Source organism: Vulpes lagopus, chromosome X (genome assembly GCF_018345385.1).
Source record: "Vulpes lagopus strain Blue_001 chromosome X, ASM1834538v1, whole genome shotgun sequence".
In the NCBI taxonomy this organism is placed as follows: domain Eukaryota; kingdom Metazoa; phylum Chordata; class Mammalia; order Carnivora; family Canidae; genus Vulpes; species Vulpes lagopus.
Genome location: NC_054848.1, coordinates 32,193,388 through 32,218,048, shown reverse-complemented (window position 1 = coordinate 32,218,048; position 24,661 = coordinate 32,193,388). Strand labels below are relative to the sequence as shown.

Below are 24,661 nucleotides of genomic sequence, written 5' to 3'. Positions count from 1 at the left end.
GCTGGGAAACCATGAACTGTGCCTTGAATTATGAAATAGCACCACAAACACGATGTATAATTGTGAAATAAATACATTCACAGCAAAGTTTCTAATAAGACAGCACTTAAATATCCTTTCTAGCAAGAGAAACTATCTTTTGAAATGTGTAGAAAACTTCTATCTGTGCTCCCTTTTGGAGTAACATTTTTTGTTCTGAAAGAACCATCTAATTTCCCCTAATAGTTCTATAGAAGTGGAGTAGTTAGACACATACTGTTTTTGGGAAGAGGGCATAGCCAGGTACTTTTTGGCTTGGCAAGACACTAGCACATTGGTATCCAAAGTGTGTACTGAGGGCCCCTGGGTGCTACAGCAAATTCATGGAGAATGTGCTGATATTTTATATTTCTGAAGGAAATGCATGGATATTCAACATCTGTTGACCACACAAATTACCAACTTAAAGTAGTTAATAGTTTTATTACTACATATTTCTATACTCATTTCCTTTGTGAAGCTGAATTTTCAGCTGTGATTTAAAAATTATGCTGTGTGAAAAATCAATATGGAACAAGAAATGGAGGTGGCAGTATCCAATCTGATTTCAAGGTTTGAGAAGTTGTGTAGTGCCCAACAGGCACCTATATCCTATGCACAGCTATTTAAGATTGAAATAAAAATATTTCTTTCTTTCAATTTAAGTATATTATGTTTTCAAATGGCTACTAAGCTATCAGGATATAAATACTTATTAAGTTATTTGGACCTAATTACTTAATAAATAGAATTATTAGGTACTTCTTTTGGCCTATGGCTGCTATTAAAAAAATCACGGGGACACTTAAGAGTACCATAAACTCAGAAAGTAGGAGACGCCTGCCCACAGGTTCTGCAGAGAGATGGAATCTTGCCACTGCTCTCCCAAATCTATTTGGCACTTCAAGCTTAAATGGGCTGGGAAGTTCCTTCTCTGAGGCAGGAAATCAAGATCCTTTTGAAGGTTCAAAGTTACAGAAACCTGTCATATGGGTTACTGTAGCCCTCATAAGAGTTATAGGTAGCAAGAAAAGAATACTATGTAGTTCTCCTAGTCACATCACTCAGGTGTAAATTATACTAAGTTAGCTCTTCCTTAATTAGCCACTCTGGTTCTATAAGCTTGCCTGTAGAAGAGACCAGGGGTATAAAAACTGAAACAACAAGGTCATTAAGTAGTTGAAACACTGGGAAATCAGGCCTACTGTATTATGCAGTGGGCAGAGGTAAGGGAAATGCTAAATAGAAAGGTGCCCTTTTCTTTTCCCAGAACTGATGGAAATTACTACCAGCCCAGCTAGGCAACTTATTTAATTACGGTAGTGATTTCTTTAGTGTACTTGGAACTGTTCTGGGTACCAAAATGCCTGCTTTAGGTGCCCTGGTTTTGATATAAGACTATGTACTAGGAACAGTAGCAAGAATATCAAGAGTAACATAATGGGAACTTTGCATAATTAATCCAGCATTCTGTTATCTTTTTTTCAATGCAAGAGTCAAGACCTACTATTCTAGACCTAATGTGCATTCCTACAGTTCTTGAATTACCCATGGGAACAGGGTTGGTCAGGGAAGGAAGAAAGACATTCTTGTATTACCAGGGACTGTGGTTGTTTGAGAAACAAATGTGATCTCATTGGTATCCCAAGGTCAGTGGTGCACATCAGTTCCACATTTAGAAAGTAAGAAAAAGTTGTTAGAGCAAACATCTATGTGAGAAAAGCAAAAACCCTAAGCTTGCTTTCTTCGTCTATAAGACTGGAATAATAGCACCAATCTCATAGTTTTAAATGAGGTAATATACATTATGTACTTTACTCAGGGCTTGGCAAAGAATGAATACTCAATAAATAGTAGTGTGACTTGTCATCATCATTGTGGCAGTTATTACATAAAAGGAAAAACGAGATCTGCCAAACTGATAATAAAAATACCCTCAGAAAATACAGAATGAATAAGGATCAGGTTAACTTGCAGTGAGTCTGTGTGCTTAACTCTAGGGATGCCTGGGAGTTTGGTCTCCTTGCTGAAGTTTAGGATGAAATATACTAGCTTTATAAGGTGCTGTATTAAGTCTGAAACTCCCCTGGAGGCACTCTGTACTAGTTTAGATTGTTTATTGAAAATGTATAGATTGATGGTTTGCATCTGACTTAATTGATTATGCAGTCTATTTTCAGCTACATGACCAGTAGAATATCAAAGATTCTCAGTGAATTTGTGCTTTGGCTCCCCTGGAAACAAGGTTATCTTAGACATATCTCGGTAGTTCATAATTAGAAGACAAAGTGTGTCCTGTGCAACTAAAAATTGCCTTAGCCATTTTTGTCCTGCTGCACCATACCTTTAGCCACTATTAAAGCCTTATGAGAATTTCATAGGTTCTTTTAATTATCTAATGCTGGGGAGCGGCCACAATATACTTTGATGATTAATAAATATTTGGGAGATAAGAGATTTTAAGATTTCAGAAATTCTTTAAAATGTAAATTAAGGGGCAGCCCAGGTGGCTCAGTGGTTCAGCACCACCTTCAGCCCAGGGTGTGATCCTGGAGACACGGAATCGAGTCCCACGTCAGGCTCCCTGCATGGAGCCTGCTTCTCCTTCTGCCTGTGTCTCTGCCCCTCTCTCTCTCTCTCTCTCTCTCTCTCTCTCTCTCTCAAATAAATAAATAAATAAATAAATAAATAAATAAATAAATCTTTTTTAAAAAATAAGTAAAATGTAAATTAAGGTCTATTTCTGGTCCTTATAAGGATCTGATATTTGTAACAAAATCATAAGGAAGCATCCAATAACTTATATGCTTACTGTTATTAACTTAAAGCTTGATCAAATATTCTGTATTCTGACAGCCTATTATCATTAGAATTTTAACAATAGACCACAAAAAAAGATCTTAGGAACGCTAGAATAAGAAATGAAAATTATACACGATATATATATATATGTGTGTGTGTGTATATATATATATAAAGATATATATATATATATATATATATAAAGAGAATCAAGAGTAGGTACAAGAATACTGAATACTGATTCAGTATTCTTTGCATAATTGCTGGATTAATTATGCAAAGATACTGAATAATTGTTTTCTATTCATTTTTAGGTTATCTGATAGTTCAGGTAGCTATTCAATATTTTAACTGATCATTACGGATATTAATAGCAACATATCATTTATGCAGAAAATACTCAAATCTCATAAACTTAGAAACAAAAGATGACCAAGGTCTTGAATTACAATTTATCTTATGCTTTACCTACAGGAAGCCCCAGCTCCCTTAGACACATCAAGGATCAACTCAGGCACCCCTCATCCACAAGCCTGGCTATGAAACTTGAATGCCTCACTGCACATTACAACTGAAAAGTAGAAGGGGCAGGGGTGGGCTGAATTACATCAACATACTGAGAAAACAAGAAGTGAAAGCTGATTAATCTGAAGGCAAAGGAAAAGAGACAGAAGGCCCTTTGAGGGTTATCTGGAATACGCTTTAAGTTCCCCCTTCCCCCTACTAACAACTCCCAAAGCTGTAGGCATCAGTGATTATGTTTATAATGATGAACCTGAGTCATGAAAAAAGGACCATATGATGTTCAGGATATTGTTTAGGAAGGAAGTAGATGATATCTGTTTTAGAATTGTTTCCATAAATATACTTTTTTAAAAGTTTTTTTTTTAAGATTTTATTTATTTTACAGCAAGAAAGTGAGAGCACAAGCATGGGGAGTGGCAGGCAGAGGGAGACAGAGAAGCAGGCTCTCACTGATCAGGAAGTCCAAAAGCGGGAAAAGCGTTTGGGTGGCTGCCTTCGGCTCGGGCAGTGATCCCGGGATGCGGGACACGGGCTCCTGCGAAGAGCCTGCTTCTTCGTCTGCCTATGTCTCTGCCTCTCTCTCTCTCTCTCTCGTATCACTCATGAATAAATAAATATTTTAAAAAAACAAAAAAATTGTGCAAACTAAAAAGATGCCATTCGGACAATCTTCCTATTTCTTGATAAGGTGGGAAAAAAATAAAGTATTTCCCAATTGTATTTCACCACTGTAACCTGTATGTAGAACTTAAAGGTTAATTTTTTCAGAGGGGGTAGGTTTTATAATTCAGAATTTGTTGTATAGTGGTATTCATGTACCCAACCAAGATGTCACAAATGTACAACTTAGCTAGAATGGCATGTAGTATATATATGTTTTCATGGGAATTAGGGAGCTGAAGCCCATTTGAGAACTCCTATATTTAAAAAATTAATTTGAAATTACAGGACTAAACTAGTGAGAATGGGTAGTCTCAGAGTTTGAGAGAAGAAATTATTATTAATATCTTTACTATCCTTGAGCTGCTGCTTAAGGACAATGTGGTGGTTATGATCATTACCTAACACTTAAAAAATCTTTGTGCTTCTAGAGGTATGTGACAAAATGCCAGATGATAACAGGTTTCCAGGAATAAGTGTGGAACAAATGCCAGAAATGGATTTCTGAGAAAACAACAGAGATAATGAAGGTCTATAAAGTCAATATTCTTTAAAAACAAAACAAACATGGGTCTATCAGAGTGAGTCTTACTAACTCAATATGGTTTTCTTTAAAGCCAAATTTAATAACATATATTCAGATGTCCCTTGTCCAATGATTTTATGCCTAATAAGAAATAATGAGATACAAAGAAAAAGATATCTAATAGATAATGGAGGTCTAATAGATGGTCTCAAAAAAAAAAAAAAAAAAAAGAAGGCCAAATTTTCTTTGAAGGAAATTTTACAATTTATAGCTCCTTCTTATTAAAGACTCTTTCATGAAATGGTAGGTGGCAGCAATCAAGTTACTAGTGAGTGTAAGCTTGATTTAAAGATATGACACTCTAATACATGATATTTATGGATGAGGGGGGGTACACCTTACCCACAGGAAATACAGAATTAACAAATGGTCTAACATATACAAAATTAAGCACACAATCAGGTAGAATCATCAAAACAAAAGAATTCCAAAACTGAGTATTTCTCCTGTCACTAGTGCCTCGATCATATCAGCGAGAGTATCATGTGTCTTAGTGTTTATAATTCTTAGAACCATAACAGTTTCATTTTAGTTTATGGACCCTATCTACACTGATTATAGTTCTGTCCCATATGGAAGAATATGTAAATAACTATAACTGATAATGGCCATTTGATGGGGAAAAAAAATAGCCAGTTGATGCTGAGTTGCAGAACTCAGCAAATATGAAATATGGTTTTAAATGCCTAACTCTGTTATAGTGAATGCTTTATGACTTGTCAACATAGATAGTATGATATTACCTATGTGATAGTTAGCTGTAATCTAGACTCTAGGAGTAGATAATTGTCCTAATAGAACATGTTCTACAGTTAATCAAAAAGCTACATTCCAGAGGTGGCTATTCAGATAGTATTCAAAGAGAGCACTTGGCTACCTTTTTTTCCTGCCACCAAGAGCAGAGCATAACAGGTTTAAGAAATGGAGTCTCTCTGACAAATCTGTGCCTTTGTTAATGAGCACATGGACTTCAGAAATGACTTTTCAGGGCACCTGGGTGGCTCAGTGGTTGAGTGTCTGCTTTTGGCTTATGTCATGATCCCGGGGTCCTGGGATCGAGTCCCGCATCGGGCTCCCTACATGGAGCCTGCTTCTCCCTCTGCCTATGTCTCTGCCTCTCTCTCTTTCTCCTCTCTCTGTCTCTCATGAATAAATAAATATTTTTTTTAAAAAGAAAAAAAAAAAAAAGAACCAGGGCTATACCTTGGTTTCCAGAACTATATCATGCTCTCCTTTAGACTCAAATTACTTCTATGAAAAACATCATAATATGTGAATTATGGATTGTCTCTAAAGATTTACTTTCCTTTATTTTAAATCAGTGGTTCTCAGCCCCAGGGCAATTTTGCACCCCTAGGAAACATATTAGCAATGTTTGGATATGTTTTTGGTTGTCACAACTTGGAAAGGAAGGAACTACTAGCATCTAGTGTGGAGAAGACAATGATGTTGCTAAACATCTTAGAACACACAGGACAGCACCCCCACACACATACAGAGAATTATTCAGTCCAAAACGTTAACTGTCACTCCTAGATACACATCTCAAAGAACTGAAGACAGATACTCAAACAAAAACTAGTATAAAAATGTTCACAGCAGCATTACTTACCAAAGGGCGGAAACGACCCAAATGTCCGTTAAGATGAACAGATCATCAAAATGTGGTATATTTATACAGTGGAATATTATTCAGCCATAAAAGGGATAAGGTACTAATACTAGTACAACATGGATAAGCCTTAAAAAAAATGAAAAAAGCCAGACACAAAAGGTCATATACTGTATTAGTCCCTTGGTATGAAATATCCAGAATAGGTAAATCCATAGAGAAAGGGAGAGGGAGGAATGGAGACCGACTGCCTCATAAGTCTGGGGTCTCCTCTGGAGGTGATGAAAATTTTTGGAAATAGATAGTTGCAAAAAATTGTCAATGTACTGTCACTGAGTTGTACACTTTAAAATGGTGAATTCTATGTTATGGGAATTTTGCCTCAAATGAAAAAAATGTCAACGGTGCAAACCTAATTTATGTACCAAAGGTTATTTTCTTGTTAAATAGATAAAAGGCAGAGAGGATTATATCAAAGACAAAAAGCATCAAGCACTATAATGAGGGTTTTGTTTTTTGTTTTTTTTTAAAGTAGCTTGACCCTTAAAAAGTTACCTCATTTTCCTAGTGGAAAAGACTCGCCAGGAAAAAATAATGGCTGCTGTCAACCCCAAGCAGATTTGTATTACTGTTATAAAATTATGAAGATGAAGGTTTACGATAAATTGGTGACATCATCTAAACTGCAGAGGCATGAATATACTACTGTAATAAAGAGACTCTGAAATTTAATACAGGCCAGAAAATGAAATAATTAATTGGCTTTAAATGTGTGCCTTTACTTGAACTATAAACCAGGGAGCTGTCTAATAAAATTAGACACTACATTGAGAGACAGTTACTTTACAAGACTTGTCAGTTTGAATGTTCATTCCCTGTTTGAAAATATAGAGCTGTATGCTCAAAGTTAAAGTTTAGGATTGGCCTCAACTGAGCAGTAGTTCAGCAGTGAATCAAAGAGCTTAGAGATTTACTGTGGTAGCTCTAAACCATTGTTCCTTCCACTAAGTCTTGATAAGTGGGGGAACATGTTTGTGTTTCTCGGGATAAAGGAGCCAAGTATATCCAGGGACTCAAAGAAATTATGCTGGCACAATGTTGCTGTTTTTTTAAAGTACAACAATATTTTCGTGGCTACTAGAACATCAAGGACATTTCATTAGGTATTAGAAAACGAAGATGGAAACTCACTTCTCAGATTCAGATCTTAAGAGACCCAGGTTTTCTTCTAGGCTAGGTAAAAGATATTTCCAAAGACTAAATACTGGAAGAGGAGAAACAAAATATGCTAAGCTACATTATTTGAATTATTCTCCACAAATAAGACCTGTCTACTTGCCATCATTCATCTATTCCCAATAATGTTTTCTATACAATGAAGCAAAATTAATAATTTTTTTAAAAGATTTTATTTATTCATGAGAGACAGAGAGAGAGAGGCAGAGACACAGGCAGAGGGAGAAGCAGGCTCCATGCAAGGAGCCCGATGTGGGACTCGATCCTGGGACCCCAGGATCATGCCCTAAGTCGAAGGCAGACGCTCAAACACTGAACCACCCAGGCGTCCTGCAAAATTAATCCTTTTGAAGATTCATGGCTAAATATTATTCCCATTTTGTAAAACAGGTGTAGGAGCATCTTGTGGATAGCTATTATTGAGACAACACAATAAATTTCCTCCAGGAGCTCTGTTCTTAAGGTAAAGACAGTGAAATTAGCAATCAATAACTATATATTTGGCTAATAAATATCATGAATTGCTGCTCTAGCACTTAGAACATGCAGTGTGTTCTGATATAAAAAAATTCACATGGAAAACAGGTACAACCTAAAAATCAAATTCTACTCAAACTTTGTAACAAAACAGGGGCACCTGAGTGGCTAAATTGGTTGGGTGACCAACTCTTTCTTGGTTTCGGCTTGGGTCATGATCTCCGGGTTGCGAGACTGAGCCCCGCATTGGGCTCTGTGCTCAGGGGAAAGTCTGCTTGGATTCTCTCTCTTCCTTCTCCCTCTGCCCCTCCCCACCCCACACTCTTCTCACTCACTCTCTCTCTAAAATAAATCTTAAAAGAAAAAAAAAACCATTGTAACAAAACAGTAACTCCCAAAATCTTCAGCAAGAAAAATCCCAAGAAATTGCTTTGTGGAGTATTGAGACTTTTGTCATTTTGTCATGAATATACCAGTTGCTCAGAGGGTGGGGGGATGAAAAGATAGAATAAAGTTGTAATTTCCATCTGAAGGTGATAAATACTCTAGTATTATGTTTATAATATTTTGTGAGCCAATATATATATACAGATTTATAAAATAACATTCTCTTATGTGTAAAAATATTAATTCTCCACTAAAATTTATACATGATTTTATTTCTACATGCTGTTCCTTTTTTAATAGCATCTCCCCTGTTGTCTCCTACTATACTGGTGTTCCATAATGCATTCCATTCTTCCTGTTAAGAAAAACCACAAAGACAAAAACCTATCAATCAGTAAGTGGTGTTTTAGACCCCTTACTTTAGGTACCCCGCACTGTGGGTTGTGTCTCCCACTGCTCAGAAGACATATTTGAGGCGTTCCACATCTGATACATGTGTTTTAGCTGTTAACATAAATGGTGATTAACAGTGAGCCAATTCCTTTTGTCCCATGGGGGACTGTCCAGTCCCCCATGTTGCAAGAAGTATATGAACATCATTGTAGGTCTTAGAAAGTATTTTCTTCCATACCTATCAAATCAACAGATAGCTCCTAAGCTTTTTTGTTTGTTTGTTTTAGCTCCTAAGCTTTTAATTGACTTTATACACTACTAATGACTTGGGTAATCAGAACATGATCTGTTGGAAGAAAGGAAAAAACTGCATAGGACATAAGGAAACCTAGGTTTGCATTATGATTCTCCATTTTATAGGCTATGGAGTTTAGATAAGAAATTCTCTCATGAGGGGATCCCTGGGTGGCTCAGCGGTTTGGCACCTGCCTTCGGCCCAGGGCGCGATCCTGGAGTCCCGGGATCGAGTGCCGCATCGGGCTCCCAGCATGGAGCCTGTGTCTCTGCCCCTCTCTCTATGTCTATCATAAATAAATAAATAAATATTTAAAAAAAAAAAAAAGAAAGAAATTCTCTCATGACCCTCAGTTTTATAATATACAGAATGAAGATAATATCTCTATTTACATCATAGGGTTCTCTTATAACTCAAATAAGATAATGTATGAGAAAGGTCTAAGTTATGAAGTATTCCACAGATAATCGTTGATATCAAAATAATTATATATTTTATATAAATTGATTTTTTATTGGTGTTCAATTTGCCAACATACAGAATAATACCCAGTACTCATCTCATCAAGTGCCCCCCTCAGTGCCCATATAATTATATATTCTTAAAAGTCCTAAATAGAAAGCTGTAGCTCAGAACTCAAATATATGTAGTAAATGAGATTTCAATGATACATAAAATGAACACTGATGGTGGTCTAATAAAAAATTAAATACACAAATGTGAAAAAAAATATACAAGTGTGTTCTCATCCTCTCACCAACATTTTTAAGACTTGGCTTATAATTTTTTTCATGTCACATAAAAGAATGATTCATCTAATACATATTAATAAATAATTTCTTCATCCAGTATCAAAGAATATACTAAAAGAAATTCACACCAATATTAATTTTAACTTTTCACTTACACTGCATGGTTTTCCAGCTGTTTTGTTTTCATGCTTCCTCATTAATGAGGCTAATGCCATGTCTTTGTGATATTTTCTTCTGCTGTCCCTTTGTATGACACATTGAGCTATGTTTGTGAGAATCTTTGCCAAATCCAGTAAAAACTTCATTGTACGATGCCAGAAGAGAAAAAAATTACTGCATAGTAACATCTTTTTTTCCCTACTAACAGTGATAGCAATTAGCAAGTGAAATCAAGCAAGCTAAGTAAAGCAGAGAGAGTAAAGGATAGAGTCTTTGAGATTCAGGATGTTAAGGATGCTTTTAAAGTGGTCAACATAAAGAGTCAAAATGCTATTATAAGCTTCCATGTGTTTGTAAAGTAGCATTTTTTGGAGTAATTTCCTTATCACATCTCTGGATTGGAAATATGCCCATCCTCACAGATAACATTACCATGCCCTATCCTGTAACAAGAACTCCGATTATTTGCCTAACCATTTTTTTTTTAAGATTTATTCATGGATGAGAGACATAGAGAGAGAGGCAGAGACATAGACAGAGGAAGAAGCAGGCTCCCTGTGGGGAGCCCAATGCAGGACTCGATCCCAGGACCCTGGGATCACGACCTGGGCCAAATTGACCATTTAAACAAAGACTTGCTGAAGCACCTTTTAGTATATGTGCTGCCAAAGCGAGCACGGTGAAGCACCTTTTAAAGTAAGCTCCTAATGATCTCCTTGCTAATGACCTGATGATCATTCTGAAAAGGAAGAGAGGAAACAATAAGGAATGTATTGCTCTCCATGCAGCTTCTAGGTGTGGTCATGATGAAATCCAACAATCCAAACATTCTCCAAATCCACCTGAAGCTTGAGTTTAGGTGAGGACCAAGCCACAGTGTTGCTCTGGAAACTTCTGTTTACAGTTGATTTGGGGTTAGGACATGGAATGGATTAGTCCCAGAACGTTCACCAGTTGTTTCCAAATTTACTTTTTTTTTTTACATTTCTTTTTTTTTTTTTTTTTTTTTTACATTTCTAAACTATCAGGAGATTGGTGTATTTTGTGGATGTTGGGAAAGAACCAGAATCCCTGGGGCTAATCAATCCCCAAGGAAATCACTGGAAAAAACAAGCAAAGTTTGACTCAACAAGATTCAGGAAGAAATTTTCCATGATTGATCTATAATCCTTGGTGCTGCCTACCAGGGACCATACTAAGGTGTGGCAAGCAAAGTACCTAGAGCATGAAACATAAAGAGGCAACTCTTTGTCACCTGCACAACCCTAGTCCCAGCCCTGTGGCCTACAGAAACATCTGATCAAATATCTTCATTTTAACTGTTAAAAGACGGAACCAATGGGGGTACCAGGGTGGCTCAATCAGCTAAGCAGCTGACTCTTGGCTCAGGTCTGATTTCAGGGTCACAGACTGAACCCCACATCAGGCTCTGGACTCAGTACAGAGTCTACTTAGGATTCTCTCTCTCCTTTTCCCTCTGCCCTTCGTCCTGCTTGTACATGGATGCTGTCTCTCTCTCTCTCAAATCAGTAAAGCTTTTTTTTAAAAAAAAGAATGAGTGAGAATAAACTTATTCAATAAGGACAGCAATGAGCAAATTCTACTACTCTCTTCTACATACTTTAGAGTCCTCAACATACTTTTATATATATCATTACATTATGCCAACCATAACTCCCCGAGGCTACAAGTGCAGAGACAAGTGCACTTGAGAGATGGACAAGCAAATGTAGGGGAACTCTAGGATTTGATCAAGGTTGTAGAAGTAGAATTTGAATTCAGGCCTCTGATTATGTCCACTATACTACACTAAGGACCTTCTGAGGTCCTTTATGCATCTGGTTTTACTGTCTATTTTGATTAGGATTATTTATGAAGTCACTGGTGGCTGGTTAATATTAACAACAAAATGACCTTGAATTTGTCTATTGTCTACTGCCCATAAATAGCTTTATGAGAAAGAAAAAAAATCAAAGAAATTCATCCAATGGTTCTTAATGCCAGGCTTTAATATTTAACATTTTAGGGGAAATAAAAACCATCTCACAGATTAATTTTTTTAATAGTGTCATTGGCTGCACAACAGAATCACTTTTTTGTTTGTTTGTTTATGTCATTATCAACAAGGCTTAGAAACCATTGTAAGCACATGGGTAACTGTACTAAGAGTTGTAAAGAAGCTGGGATTAGGGTAGGTCTATATATAACAAGTTTGAGCCTTCTCTCCCTGTACTGGGATATGTTCAGAAAAGAGCAGAAGGAAGGAGGGGAAAAAACAAGACCCTTGCCAGTATGTGGTCTGTTGGTCTTTCTCTGCACTGCCCTGCTTCAGACAAAAACTTTCTAACACTAATCAGAAATACAATTTAGATGTCCACAAAAAAAACTTTTGAATTGCAAATTTAATTTCCTAGATAGATTAATATGGAGAAAGTATGAATTATTAAAAAGCAAAGAGAAACTTACTCCTCCCCATGTTTTCTTGTGGTCTCTGGCAGGCCCTTGGATTATGATTCCCTGTATAAAAACACAGCACATACACATAGTCAGATTCATAGAGGCTGAGTCACTATATCAAATAAGTTCCATTAAAGCTGATGTAGTCAACATGAGGATTTCATTTTAGTGCATGCCAATCTTGCCCCCTTACACAAATGTATTCTTCATCATAAATAGATATCTAACTTCAGAGAACAGAAACACAGCATTCTGAAAGCATGGACTCCATCTGTATCAACTTACAATATCCTTATTTATCTGGCATTAGTTTCTGCCCTTGCTAAATAAAAGTCATCAAAATGGTCACATGCTTATTTCTTAGGACGGCAATGATATAAACAAAAAATGTTGGACAAAAATGCCAAAAGAGTCAAAATGTGAATTTTGACTCTTTAATTTTAATACCAAGTTGGCATGTTATTTGCCTATCCCTGGCTTCTATTAGGTGTCATTCAGTGACAAATCGAATACTCTTTACAGTTGTAACATTTTCCTGAATGGTGTCAAACAGCAGTGCCCCTAATTAAATTATCCCTGAAGCAAAGCACTCCACAGAGCTATTACCAATAAACAGTATGAATCAATAACCATGAACTACTGACAAATGAAATTTTGGAGGATAAAACTCCACATTATCCAAAAGCAGGTATGCATGGAAAAACAGCAATTCTGTTTTTAAAAGATGAAAATACATACACAGAAGCTAATTCATAGTATGCTTCATTTTCTTACAGGGTTCAAACATAGAATTACCACACATTTATTTTTTTTTAAGATTTTATTTTTTCATTCATGAGAGACACACACACACATAGAGAGAGAGAGAGAGAGAGAGAGAGAGGCAGAGACACAGGCAGAGGGAAAAGCAGGCTCCATGCAGGGAGCCCAACGTGGGACTCAATCCCGGGACCCCAGGATCATGCCCTGGGCTGAAGGCAGGCACTAAACCTCTGAGCCACCCAGGGATCCCCTTTACCACACATTTATTATTCACCTACCACATTCCCAAGATGGAGCTAAGCACCAGAGAGGCAAAATTATAAGACATAATCTATCTGTCCATTAAGGAATGTATAACCTACTTGAAGTTAAGCATATAGGGGAGAATGATATCATCAAGATGGCCATTTAGGTCATTCCCAACTATAGTCCCTCTCACAAGGAGACCAACTGGCAACTAGAAAAAAACATCAATGTGAAAATCCCACATTAGTAAGGTAAGAGGACTGGACACACTGACTCCATCACCCTTCCCCTACAGTGGCACAGTGCCACATTGAGAGCTCCCTGCCCCCGCCAGGGCCTATGGTTTCTACAGTGGGAAAAGAAAGCCCAAGGCAGACATCTAGCTTCCCCAGCAGATGGGACCCTTCCCAGGAAGCCCACTCATGTCTCACTTCCCAAGGATCATGGGAAGGATCTGCAGGGCTTGACCACTGGGGATCAGCTAGAGATGGAGAAGGGGGTGGGGCTTATAGCAAACAGTGCCCAGGACTTGGCAAATGGCATTCCTGCTTGTAGCAACACTGCTGAGCAGAGATCCTAGCCAGTAGCTCTGGCCATCTGCAGAGCTAAGCCAGTGGCCACGTCTGGCTAGGGAACTTGATTGGCAATATTCCCTGATTTGGATCCCCAGTCAATTGTCCAAACTGGCCAGGGAGCTTCTTCTACCACCCTGCCCAAGAAGGGAAGCAAATTCCCAGCTCTACTGTAGCGCTGACCAAAGCCTTTAGCTTTGCCCATCTAGGAGGCCCAGTCAGAGAATGAGAACAGCTACAGAGTTCATCCTATAGCCCTGCTCAGAGTCAAGCCAGCAGCCATGCCCAACTGTTCAGCATAGCCTCTGGCCCCACATAACCAAGAAGCCTGAAAAGTGGCCTGGGAAACGTGGGGACATAGCATACTGTACTGTGAGACACAGCCCAGCTTATAATCCCATCCATTCATGGAGCTCAGCCTACAACCCCGATAAGCAGAGGAGCCCAAACTACTGGCCTTGCCCAATTGTTGAACATAGCCTGTAGCCTTGCCCAGGCAGGAAACCAAGCTGATAACCCCACTCAATCAAGGAGCATAGCCTTGAAGATAAGCATGCAGGTCCCACTCAACTTCAGGGCACAAACTATGGGCCCTGTATAAACACAGAGCTCAGTCAGTGGTATCATCTGGTTATGGAGCACAATCTGAGAACCCATATATAACCAGGGGTGATTGGAGAGACCAGCCTAAAGCTCTGTCCAATCAAGGAGTTCAACCAGCGGCACCACCCTCCAAGGAACACAGCCTGAGACTTTGACCAACCATAGGTGATTGGAGAACCCAGTTAGTGGCCCCACCTGACTGTAGAACACAATCAATAGCTCCACCCAAACAAGGAGATGGTTACCCATTGATCCTGCTTGAACACTGGAACACTTAAATATATAAAGCAAATGCTAACACAACTAAAAGGAAAAATAAGCAACAATACAATATTCGCTGGAGACTTTATTTTTTTTTAGGATTTTTTATTTATTCATAGAGACACACAGAGAGAGAACGGCAGAGACACAGGCAGAGGGAGAAGCAGGCTCCATGCAGGGAGCCTGAAGTGGGATTTGATCCCGGTCTCCAGGACCACGCCCTGGACTGAAGGTGGCACTAAACCGCTGAGCTACCCGGGCTGCCCAGTTGGAGACTTTAATATCCACTCTCAGTGACACACAGATAATATAGACAGAATCAATCAGGAAACAGCAAATTTAAACAATACTATAGACCAAAGGGATCAAGCACACATAAACAGAACATTCCATCAAACAGTAGAATACACATTCTTTTCAAGTACACATGAAATGTTTTCTATGATAGATTATATAGCAGGCCACAAGTCTCAACAAATTCAAGACGACAAATTGTATAAACTATCTTTTACAACCACAGGGGCATGAAACAAGAAAAGAGTAAATGGGAGGAAAGTTGGAAAATTCTCAAATACATAGGAGTTAAACAACATATTCCTGACCAACCAATGGACCAAAGAAGAAAGCAAAAGGGAAATGTTTAAAAAATCTTGAGACATAGAAAGAAAATAGAAAATACAATGTAAGAAAAACTATGGGATGTAGAAAAAGCAGTTCTAAGAGGGAAATTTATAGCAATAAACTTTCAAGAAAAAAATAATCCCAAAGTTAGAAGACATAAATACTAAATATTAGAACAGAATAGGGAAATAGAAAAAATTAACAAAACTAAGATCTGGTTCATTAAAAAGAACAAAATGAAAAATCTTTAGCTAGACCAAGAAAAAATAAGATCAGAAACGAAAGAGGACACATTACAAGTAATATCAAAAATACAAAGGAAAATGAGACAGTTATACACCAACAAATTGAACAACCTCAAAAACATTAATACATTCCTAGAAACATATAACCCATCAGGGCTAAATCATGAAGAAACAGAAACTCTAAACAGATAAATTATAAATAAGGAGACAGAATAATAAATAAGGAGACATAATAAAAAACCTCCCAATAAAGAAAAGGCCTGGACTACATGGTTTCCCTGGTGGATTCTACCAAACACTTAAAGAAGAATTAATGCCTGTCTTGCTCAGCCTCTTCCAAAAAAAAAAAAAAATCATATAATTATCTCAATAGATGCAGAAAAGGCATTAATAATATTCAACATCCATTCATGATCCAAAAACAAAACAAAAAACACAAGTCTCAATGAATTAGGTACAGAAGGAATATACCTCAACATAGTAAAGGCCACATAAGAGAAACCCACATCATTCTTAACAATGAAAGATTGAATGCTTTTCCTTTAAGACCAGGAATGGTCTTAGACTCCCAGGAATGGTCTTAGACTCCCAAGGATACCCACATTCACCACTCCTCCTCAACATAGTACTGAAGTCCTAGTCAGAGCAATTAGGCAAGAAAAAAGAAAAAGAGGTCAGCCCGGGTGGCTCAGTGGTTTAGCGCCGTCTTCAGCCCAGGGCCTGATCCTGAAGACCTGGGATCAAGTCCCACGTCGGGCTCCCTGCAGGGAGCTTGCTTCTCCCTCTGCCTGTGTCTCTGCCTCTCTCTGTCTCTCAGGAATAAATAAATAAAATCTTTTTTTAAAAAAAAAAAGAAAGGCATTTAACTCAGAAAGGAATAAGTAAGATCTTGTGTACAGGTAATATAATCTTATATACAGAAAATCCTAAAGATACTATAGAAATAAAACCCTGTCAGAATAAATCAGTAAAATTGCAGGATAAAAAAAAATCAGCATACAAAAATAAGTTGTTTCCAGAATCTAACAATAAACTGTCTGAAAAATAAAGAATAATCCCCACTTATAATAGCATCAAAAAGAAAAAAATACTAGGAATAAATTTAACCAAGGAAGTGAACAATCTATGCACTGAAAACTGTATAAGATGTTCATGAAAGAAATAGAAAAGGAAACAAATGAAAAAATATTCCATGTTCATGGATTAGAAGAATATTGTTAAAATGTCCATACTACCCAAAGCCATTTATAGATTCAACACAATCTCTATCAAGATTCCAGTGGTGGGCAGCCCGGGTGGCTCAGCAGTTTAGCGTCACCTTCAGCCCAGGGCGTGATCCTGAAGACCGGGATTGAGTCCCATGACGGGCTTCCTGCATGGAGCCTGCTTCTCCCTCTGCCTGTGTCTCTGACTCTCTGTGTATCTCATGAATAAATAAATTAAATCTTTAAAAAAAATATTCCAATGGTGATTTTTACAGAAATAGAAAAAACAATCCTAAAATTTGCATGGAACTGCACAGCCAAAGCAATCCTGAGAAAAAACAAAGCTAGAAACATCACACTTCCTGACTGCAAACTGTATTACAAAACTATAATGATTAAAACAGTATGATACTGGCATAAAAACACAAACAGACCAAAGAACAGAATCTCAAATACAGAAATAAACCCATGCATATAAATTCAACTAATATTTACTTGACAAAGGAGCCGAGAAAACTCAATGGGGGAAAAGACAGTCTCTTCAATAAATGGTTCTGAGAAAACTAGATAGTCACATGTTAAAGAATGAAACTGGACCTCTGTCATACCACTGACAAAAATTAACCCTAAAACTCCTGGAAGAACAAAGGGAAAAAAGGCTCCTTGAAATTGGTCTTGGCAATAATTTTTTGGACATGACAACCAAAAACACAAGCAACAAAAGCACAAATAAGTAAGATTATACCAAACTAAAAAGCTTTGGCATAACAAAATAAATGATCAACAAAATGAAAAAAAAACCTAGGGAATGGGAGAGTATATTTACAAACCACCTATCTGATAGGGGTTAACATCCAAAATATAGAATGAACTCATGTAACTCAATAGCAAAAAAACAACCAAATTTAAACATGGGCAATGAACCCAAGTACACATTTTTCAAAAGAAGACATACAAATGGCTAACAGGCACATGAAAAGGTGCTTAACATCACTAATCATCAGGGACATGCAAATCAAAACCACAATGGTGTATCACATCACACCTGTTCGGATGTCTATTATCAAAAAGACAAAAGATAACAAATGTTAGCAAGGATGTGAAGAAAGGGAACCCTTGTACCCCCTGGTGGTAATGCAACTTGGTTACAGCCACTATAGAAAACAGTATGAAGGGGCACCTAGATGGCTCAGTCAGTTAAGCATCTGCCTTTGGCTCAGGTCACGATCTCAGGGTCCTGGAATGGAGCCCCACATCAGGCTCCCTGCTCAGTGGGGAGTCTGCCTCTTCCTCTCTCTAGCTCATATTCTCTCACACTCAAATAAATAAAATCTTTAAAGTAAAAAAATTTTTAAAAAGAAAACAGTATGAAAGTTGCTCAAGAAATTAAAAAAATAGAACTGCTATATGATCCATCAATTTCACTTTGGGGTATATATCTGAAGGAAATGAAATCAGTATCTGGAAGAGATTTCTATACTACCATGTTCACTGCAACTGCAGCATTATTTACAATAGTCAAGACACAGACCAATATCCACTGACAGATGAATGGATAAAGAAAATGTGACATATATACACATACCCACATAATGAATATCATTCAGCCACAAAAAAAGGAAATTCTGCCATTTGCAACAACATGGATGAACCTTGAAGGCACTATGCTGAAATAAGTCAGACATTGAAAATCAAATATTACGTGATCTCACTCATATGTTGAAGCTTAAAAAAAAAACTCATAAAAACAGACAGTAGACTGGTAGTTGCCAGGGGTACGGGGAAAGGTGATCAAAAGGTACCAACTTCCAGTTTTAAGAGGAATACATTCCGGGGTTTAAAGTATAGCACAGTATCTATAGTCATTGATACTATATATTTGAAAGACATTAAGTAGATATTAAAGTTCTTGTCATATACACACAAAATAAAACTATGTGATCTGTTAAACTTCTGTGGTAATCATTTCACAGTACATACATGTACCAAATCAATACATCATATACCTTAAACTTACACAATGCTATATGTCAATTATATCTCAAAAAATAGTGGAAAAAAAAGCAGCTAAGCATATATGAAACAGAGACAGAGACTATATATGAAACTGAGACCTGATAACCAGTTGTGTGACACTGGAAAATAATTTTCTATCTCAAATTCCTTACAAAGGAAAGGCACTGAACTACATGTGTTTCCCAAATTGACCTCCACAGGATGTTAAAAAATACATTATTCAAAAACATGGCTCTAATCAAATAAATGTAAGAAATGCTGTCTTAAAGTTAAATGGGTTTATAAGACTTCTCAGAGCCTTAAAAAATGCTAATCAGTAATGTGATCAAAGTATAGTCTCTCATTGTATTTGGCTACATAATCCTTTTTGTAAGTAATCAATATTTCTCAGGACTCCTTTATTTTTTTTATAGATTTTATTTATTTATTCATGAGAGACACAGAGAGACGGAGACACAGGCAGAGGGAGAAGCAGGCTCCATGCAGGGAGCCCAACGTGGGACTCGATCCCGGGTCCACAGGATCATGCCCTGGCCTGAAGGCAGCGCTAAACCGCTGAGCCACCAGGGCTGCCCTATTCTTTAGAGCTCAGTTTGGGAAACCTAACAAGGTAACTACTAAAGCGTCTTGCAGCCCTGAAATTTCATTATTTTCTGACAAGGTATTAATTATGTGGAACAAAATTAACATAAAGTGAATTAAGAAGGAAATCAGGGGGACTAGATTCTCAGAGAATTCTGGAACCAAAAGGAAGTTTAGAAATCATCTAATGGTTTCTCATTACCCACCCCCCCCATCTTTTATTTAAAGCTGCAAACCGGCAGCCCAAGTAGCTCAGAGGTTTAGCGCCGCCTTCAGCCCAGGGCATGATCCTGGAGACCCCGCGGTTGAGTCCCATGCCCAGGCTCCCTGCATGGAGCCTGCTTCTCCCTCTGCCTGTGTCTGTGCATCCCCCCCGCCCCCGCCCCGTCTGTCTCTCATGAATGAATGAATGAGTAAATAAATAATAAAGCTGCAAACCACTCTCAAAAAAACCTTATGCAGGACACCAATATACATAACAGGTTAGGGCTAAACTCTTCAGATTGACTTGAGGTGGACAGCTGTACTCCCACCTACTGGGATTTCTCCTTGAGATACCATAGATATACCCCATCAGAAAGCCAGCACCACAGGAAGCAGAGTCTGAAATCTAGTGACCTCCTGACCCTTCAGATACAGATACAGCTATTCAGGGGAAGGCTCTTGGAAAGAGCTAGAACTCTCATACATGTTCATAGGAAAGTCCTTTATCCACCCCAAGTATCATCTTAATTTTCAGTATAATCCCTCCAAGTCAGATAAATAAGTATTATGTAAAGAGAACTATAAAACCATTCTCACTCCAGGAAAAACCATATGAAAGTTAATGTACTAAAATGAAATTCCTGTATGAGAAATCATGAGAGATCATGTATGAGAAATCATAATAGAATTAAGCAGAGGAGTCATATGGGCTAACTTTCGATTTTAAGAAGATGTCTGTAATGGCAGTAGGAAAAGGAGATCTGACTGGTAAAGTGTACAGTGATATCAGAGATGCTAGGTAAATCTGGCAGGACATCTTGTATTTTACTTTTTCTTTCTTCTTTCATATTTAATAAGGCCCCTTTGAAGAGAATCAAGCCCCTTGCATTTGTGTCAGAGTAACCACAAAGGAAAGGGTTGTTGAGCATGGGCCAGGACTTTCAAAGAGGATTTGCCTCTTTAGAGGTCAACACGGTGGAGAGAACAGGCACCAGAAGCAGCTCTCTCCCAGGGCAAGATGAAACTAAGGAGACAAAAATCAGTATTACTGGTCAGCTGACTCACCTAGTGTTCCAGTAGTAAACTTCCAAAGATCAGAATCTTGTTTTAAAGAATGCAACTTCCTTAGAGAGATTTGAGGTTCAAGGCTTACTGTCTACATTACTCCCAGACCCTGAACTCCCCCGGTCGCAGGTTACCACCATGCTTCCTCTGATGCCAGGGTGTAGCCTGGTCCTTCCACTCTGATCTACTGTTACACTATTCTCTTTTTTCAGCTGTCTCTGTATGTATGTGTGTGTTCTAGTTTTTATACCTCTCTAAGCATGAGTATTTGTCAATCTTGATTCTCACATCCCCATCCCAAACTAAACATTACTTCTAGAGTAATGGCAACACATTTTTTAAAAAAAGAAAAGAAAGAAACAAGAACAGCACAGCGCTATTAGCCAGATTTTAGAAAATAAAAATCACTGTTCCTGGGATGCCTGGGTGGCTTAGCAGTTGAGCATCTGCCTTCGGCTCAGGGTATGATCCCAGAATGCCTGGATCGAGTCCCACATTGGGCTCTCTGCATAGAGTCTGCTTCTCCCCCTGCCTATGTCTCTGCCTCTCTCTCCCCCTGTGTCTCTCATGAGGAAATAAATAAAATGTCAAAAAAATAAATTAATTAAAAAAAATAAAAATCACTGTTCCATGGATTTACCTAGCCTGGCATTGAACACACTCTAAAACCAGGTTCTACCTTTCTTAACAGTTACACCACACTCTGGCCAAATTGGCCTCTACTCATCCCTTAAATATACTTTAAACTGCTCCAACTCTATGCCTCTGCTTTTTCTTCTGCTTTTTCTTTCTACCTACCAAAATTCCATTCATCCTTCAATATCGGTGAAGCCTTTCCTCATTAGCTGAACTGGAAGTAATCTCTTTCTCCTTTAAACTCTCATACAATATGGAATTCAGGTACTATCTCATACAGATGTGCATACATTACAGTATCTCTCAGTCCAATTCTCAGAGAGTAAGCAAGTTGTTTTCTACATCTTGTCTAATGAGGGTTCTAGTAGCCTACATAAACCAGACTTAGGAGAAGCTCTCATATCAAACATATTTAGGACACATCATGTTTGCCTAGTTTCCCTTAGTATAGATCACTGCATCAAATTACAGTCATTTATATAACACCTTAATCAATTTCATAACTTTTGCTAGATGCATTTATAATCTATGCATCCTTCCTTCCTGTATCCACTTTAGCCCTGTCCTATAAACTAGTATAGGAAAACGTTCAATTTTTTTGTAACGCATGTAATATGTGTAACTCTTAAAATTTTCAAACTTTTCCAGGATTTCCTCCAGTTATTTTGCATATCACAAGCAGTACACTTTGTAGAACAATGTTCATTCCTGTCGTCAATTTAAAAATGTTTAGTGTCTTTTACTTACCAGTCATTGCTCTATTCTTTAGGACAGTTTTTCTCAACTAAGAGCAATTTTCTCCCCAAAGGACATTTGGCAATGTCTAGAAATATTTTAGTTTGTCGCAACTGGGGAGGAGTGCTACCAGCATGTAGTGGGCTGAAGCCAGGGATACTGCTAAATAGCCTACAATACACAGGATAGCCTTCCCACAACAAAGTTGTCCGAAATGTCAGTAGCATCAAGAGTGAGAAACCTGGCTTTAGAGAAACAATGACAAAGCAAAGAGACAAATTTTCTGCTTTTCTGGAATTTACAATCCAGTAAGAGAGTGTTACAGATGATACTCTCTTCCAGTATATTCAAGTAAGATTCCTAAGTCTACAATTTACAGGATTTTCTTCTCTGTATTTCTTTTATATGGAAGGCATGCTGGCACTATGCTGATTTCTAGTATCATGGCCTCTTAAATAATGGTAGGTAATACACATCCTGACATGAGTTCCAAACAGGTCAGAGTATGGGCTTTGCCACCACACATACCAGGGTTTGAGGTCTGCCCTGCCAATTACTATCTGATCTTGGGCAAGTTACTTAACTTCTTTAAGCCTCAGTTTCTTCATCCCTAATGGGGTTATTAATGGTAGTCATAATTTCATAGGCTTTGAAAGAACATTAAATGCTAATAGTTGTTGACAACAAAAAATGCACACTCAGCAGGACTTACGAGAATGATAATGATGATTTTCTTCTCCCAAAATGTCTTGGTTCAGTCTAGTTCTGGTGGTTTATTTTCTAGTTGATCAATCTGGTTCAATACACCAAGTATAACTATAACTACTTAAGATAGAGGGTAGAATAATGTAATTTTATGAGCTGAATTTTTAAAAATAAAATTTGATTTTAAAGTTGCAGCTTCAGCTGCATGTACTATTTAAATCTGGAACATATACTGTCAGTTCTTGAAGAGTTTGCCTTCTCATTTTTTATGTCCCTTATATGCACTTGCCCCTCTTTTCCCAGCCTTCCAGTGACAATCATAGTCTAGAAACTCCTAACCCTGGTAGTGATTCTTCTTTCAGTAATCATCTGAGATTCAATTATATCTAGCTCTTTATTAATTTTGAAACACTACAAGCTACATTTTAATTTACAGAGAAGCACTTCAATGCTGGCTTTATTTTTCAGCCACATGGCTCTCTCATGACTGGTTAGGTAGGTCAATCACTTTACTGTCCTCCCTGTCAGATACACCATTACTTTAATTTCTGGCCAATCTACTAAAGGCTTTGCCAGTCCTGGTCTCCTGCTCTTTCCTAAGTCCCAAAGCCCCTTCTTATTTTTAAGGCTAAGAGGACGACCTTAAGGGTCCTGTTGCATACTCTAGAGATGATATGGAGTCCATTCTTTCCTTATGGTGGCTTTTAAAGCCCCAGCTCTGGTCAGCTGCCTAAGGGCTCTTCTGTAAGAGATGGTTCTACCAGGTTTCTGAGTGCATCCCTTCTGCATCTTCTCCACTTCAAATAATAATGATTCAACTGGCATCTATTAATTATTCAAAACCATAAGGCAGTTTCACATATGTCATCTTATCAGTGCTTGCAACAACCTTATGAGGTAGGTACAATAATATCTACTGAAAAATGATAAAACTAAATTTCAAAGGAATTGACTCACTCATGTTCACAAAATTAGTAAGTAGGGGTACCCCAGGACTGTTGTCTTTAACTTATTAACATACATTAAAAGCGCTTACATTATAACTGTGTATCTCAGTGACTTCACGAAGACATCCATGTAACTGGCATTTGGATCAAGACTTAGAACACATTCCAGGATTTTATTTATTTATATTTTTTAAAGATTTGATTTATTTATTCATGAGACACACAGAGAGAGAGAGGCAGAGACACAGGCAGAAGAAGAAGCAGGCTCCCTGCAGGGAGCCCGATGTGGGACTTGATTCCAGGATCCCAGGATCCCAGGATCCCAGGATCCCAACCTGAGCCAAAGGTAGATGCTCAAGCGCTGAGTCACCCAGGTGCCCCCAGGATTTTAATCTAGAGTTTCTGACACCAAGTCCAGTGCTCTTCCAATCAGATATGTAGTCATTCTACACATATTTACTTACTGCTTACTATATTTCAGTACTTTTGCTAAGCACTGGGGATTTGACGGTAGATAAAACAGATGTGATCCCTGCCCTAATAAAGCTTAGAGGCTCAGGGGAAGACATAATAATTTTTTAAATTATACATAAAGGAACATAAGGTATTAGAGGAATTGAAAGAAGTTCATTAAGGCTTTAGCAAGGCTAGCAAGCGCACCAACTAGCACGGCTAGTTGGGAGTCAGAGACAAAAGGTCAAATTATACAAAGCTTTACTAAGGGAAAAGTTTGGATTTTACTCTAAATGTAGTGGAAAACCACTAAATAAACCTCTGCCTTCATAAATAAACCTATTCCCAAAAAGTCTGCTTCATTCTTCAATTACCCTAACCCTTAGGTATTACTATGTGCTATTCACTTTGCTAGGTCAATTAACCTCAATGTATAATAACTGA

At 37.8% G+C, this 24,661-nt stretch overlaps 1 protein-coding gene across 3 annotated transcripts in view; it reads right to left on the bottom strand.

Annotated features, from left to right (window-relative positions):
* PRRG1 (proline rich and Gla domain 1) overlaps nt 1–24,661 on the bottom strand; it is a 145,266-nt gene that overhangs the window by 63,990 nt on the left and 56,615 nt on the right. For all 3 annotated transcript variants that reach the window (XM_041741893.1, XM_041741895.1, XM_041741894.1), the window contains exon 2: nt 12,369–12,419. In XM_041741893.1, coding sequence (XP_041597827.1) covers nt 12,369–12,378 — 10 coding nt within the window. In that variant the 5' untranslated portion in view covers nt 12,379–12,419. The remainder of the gene's footprint in view (nt 1–12,368; nt 12,420–24,661) is intronic.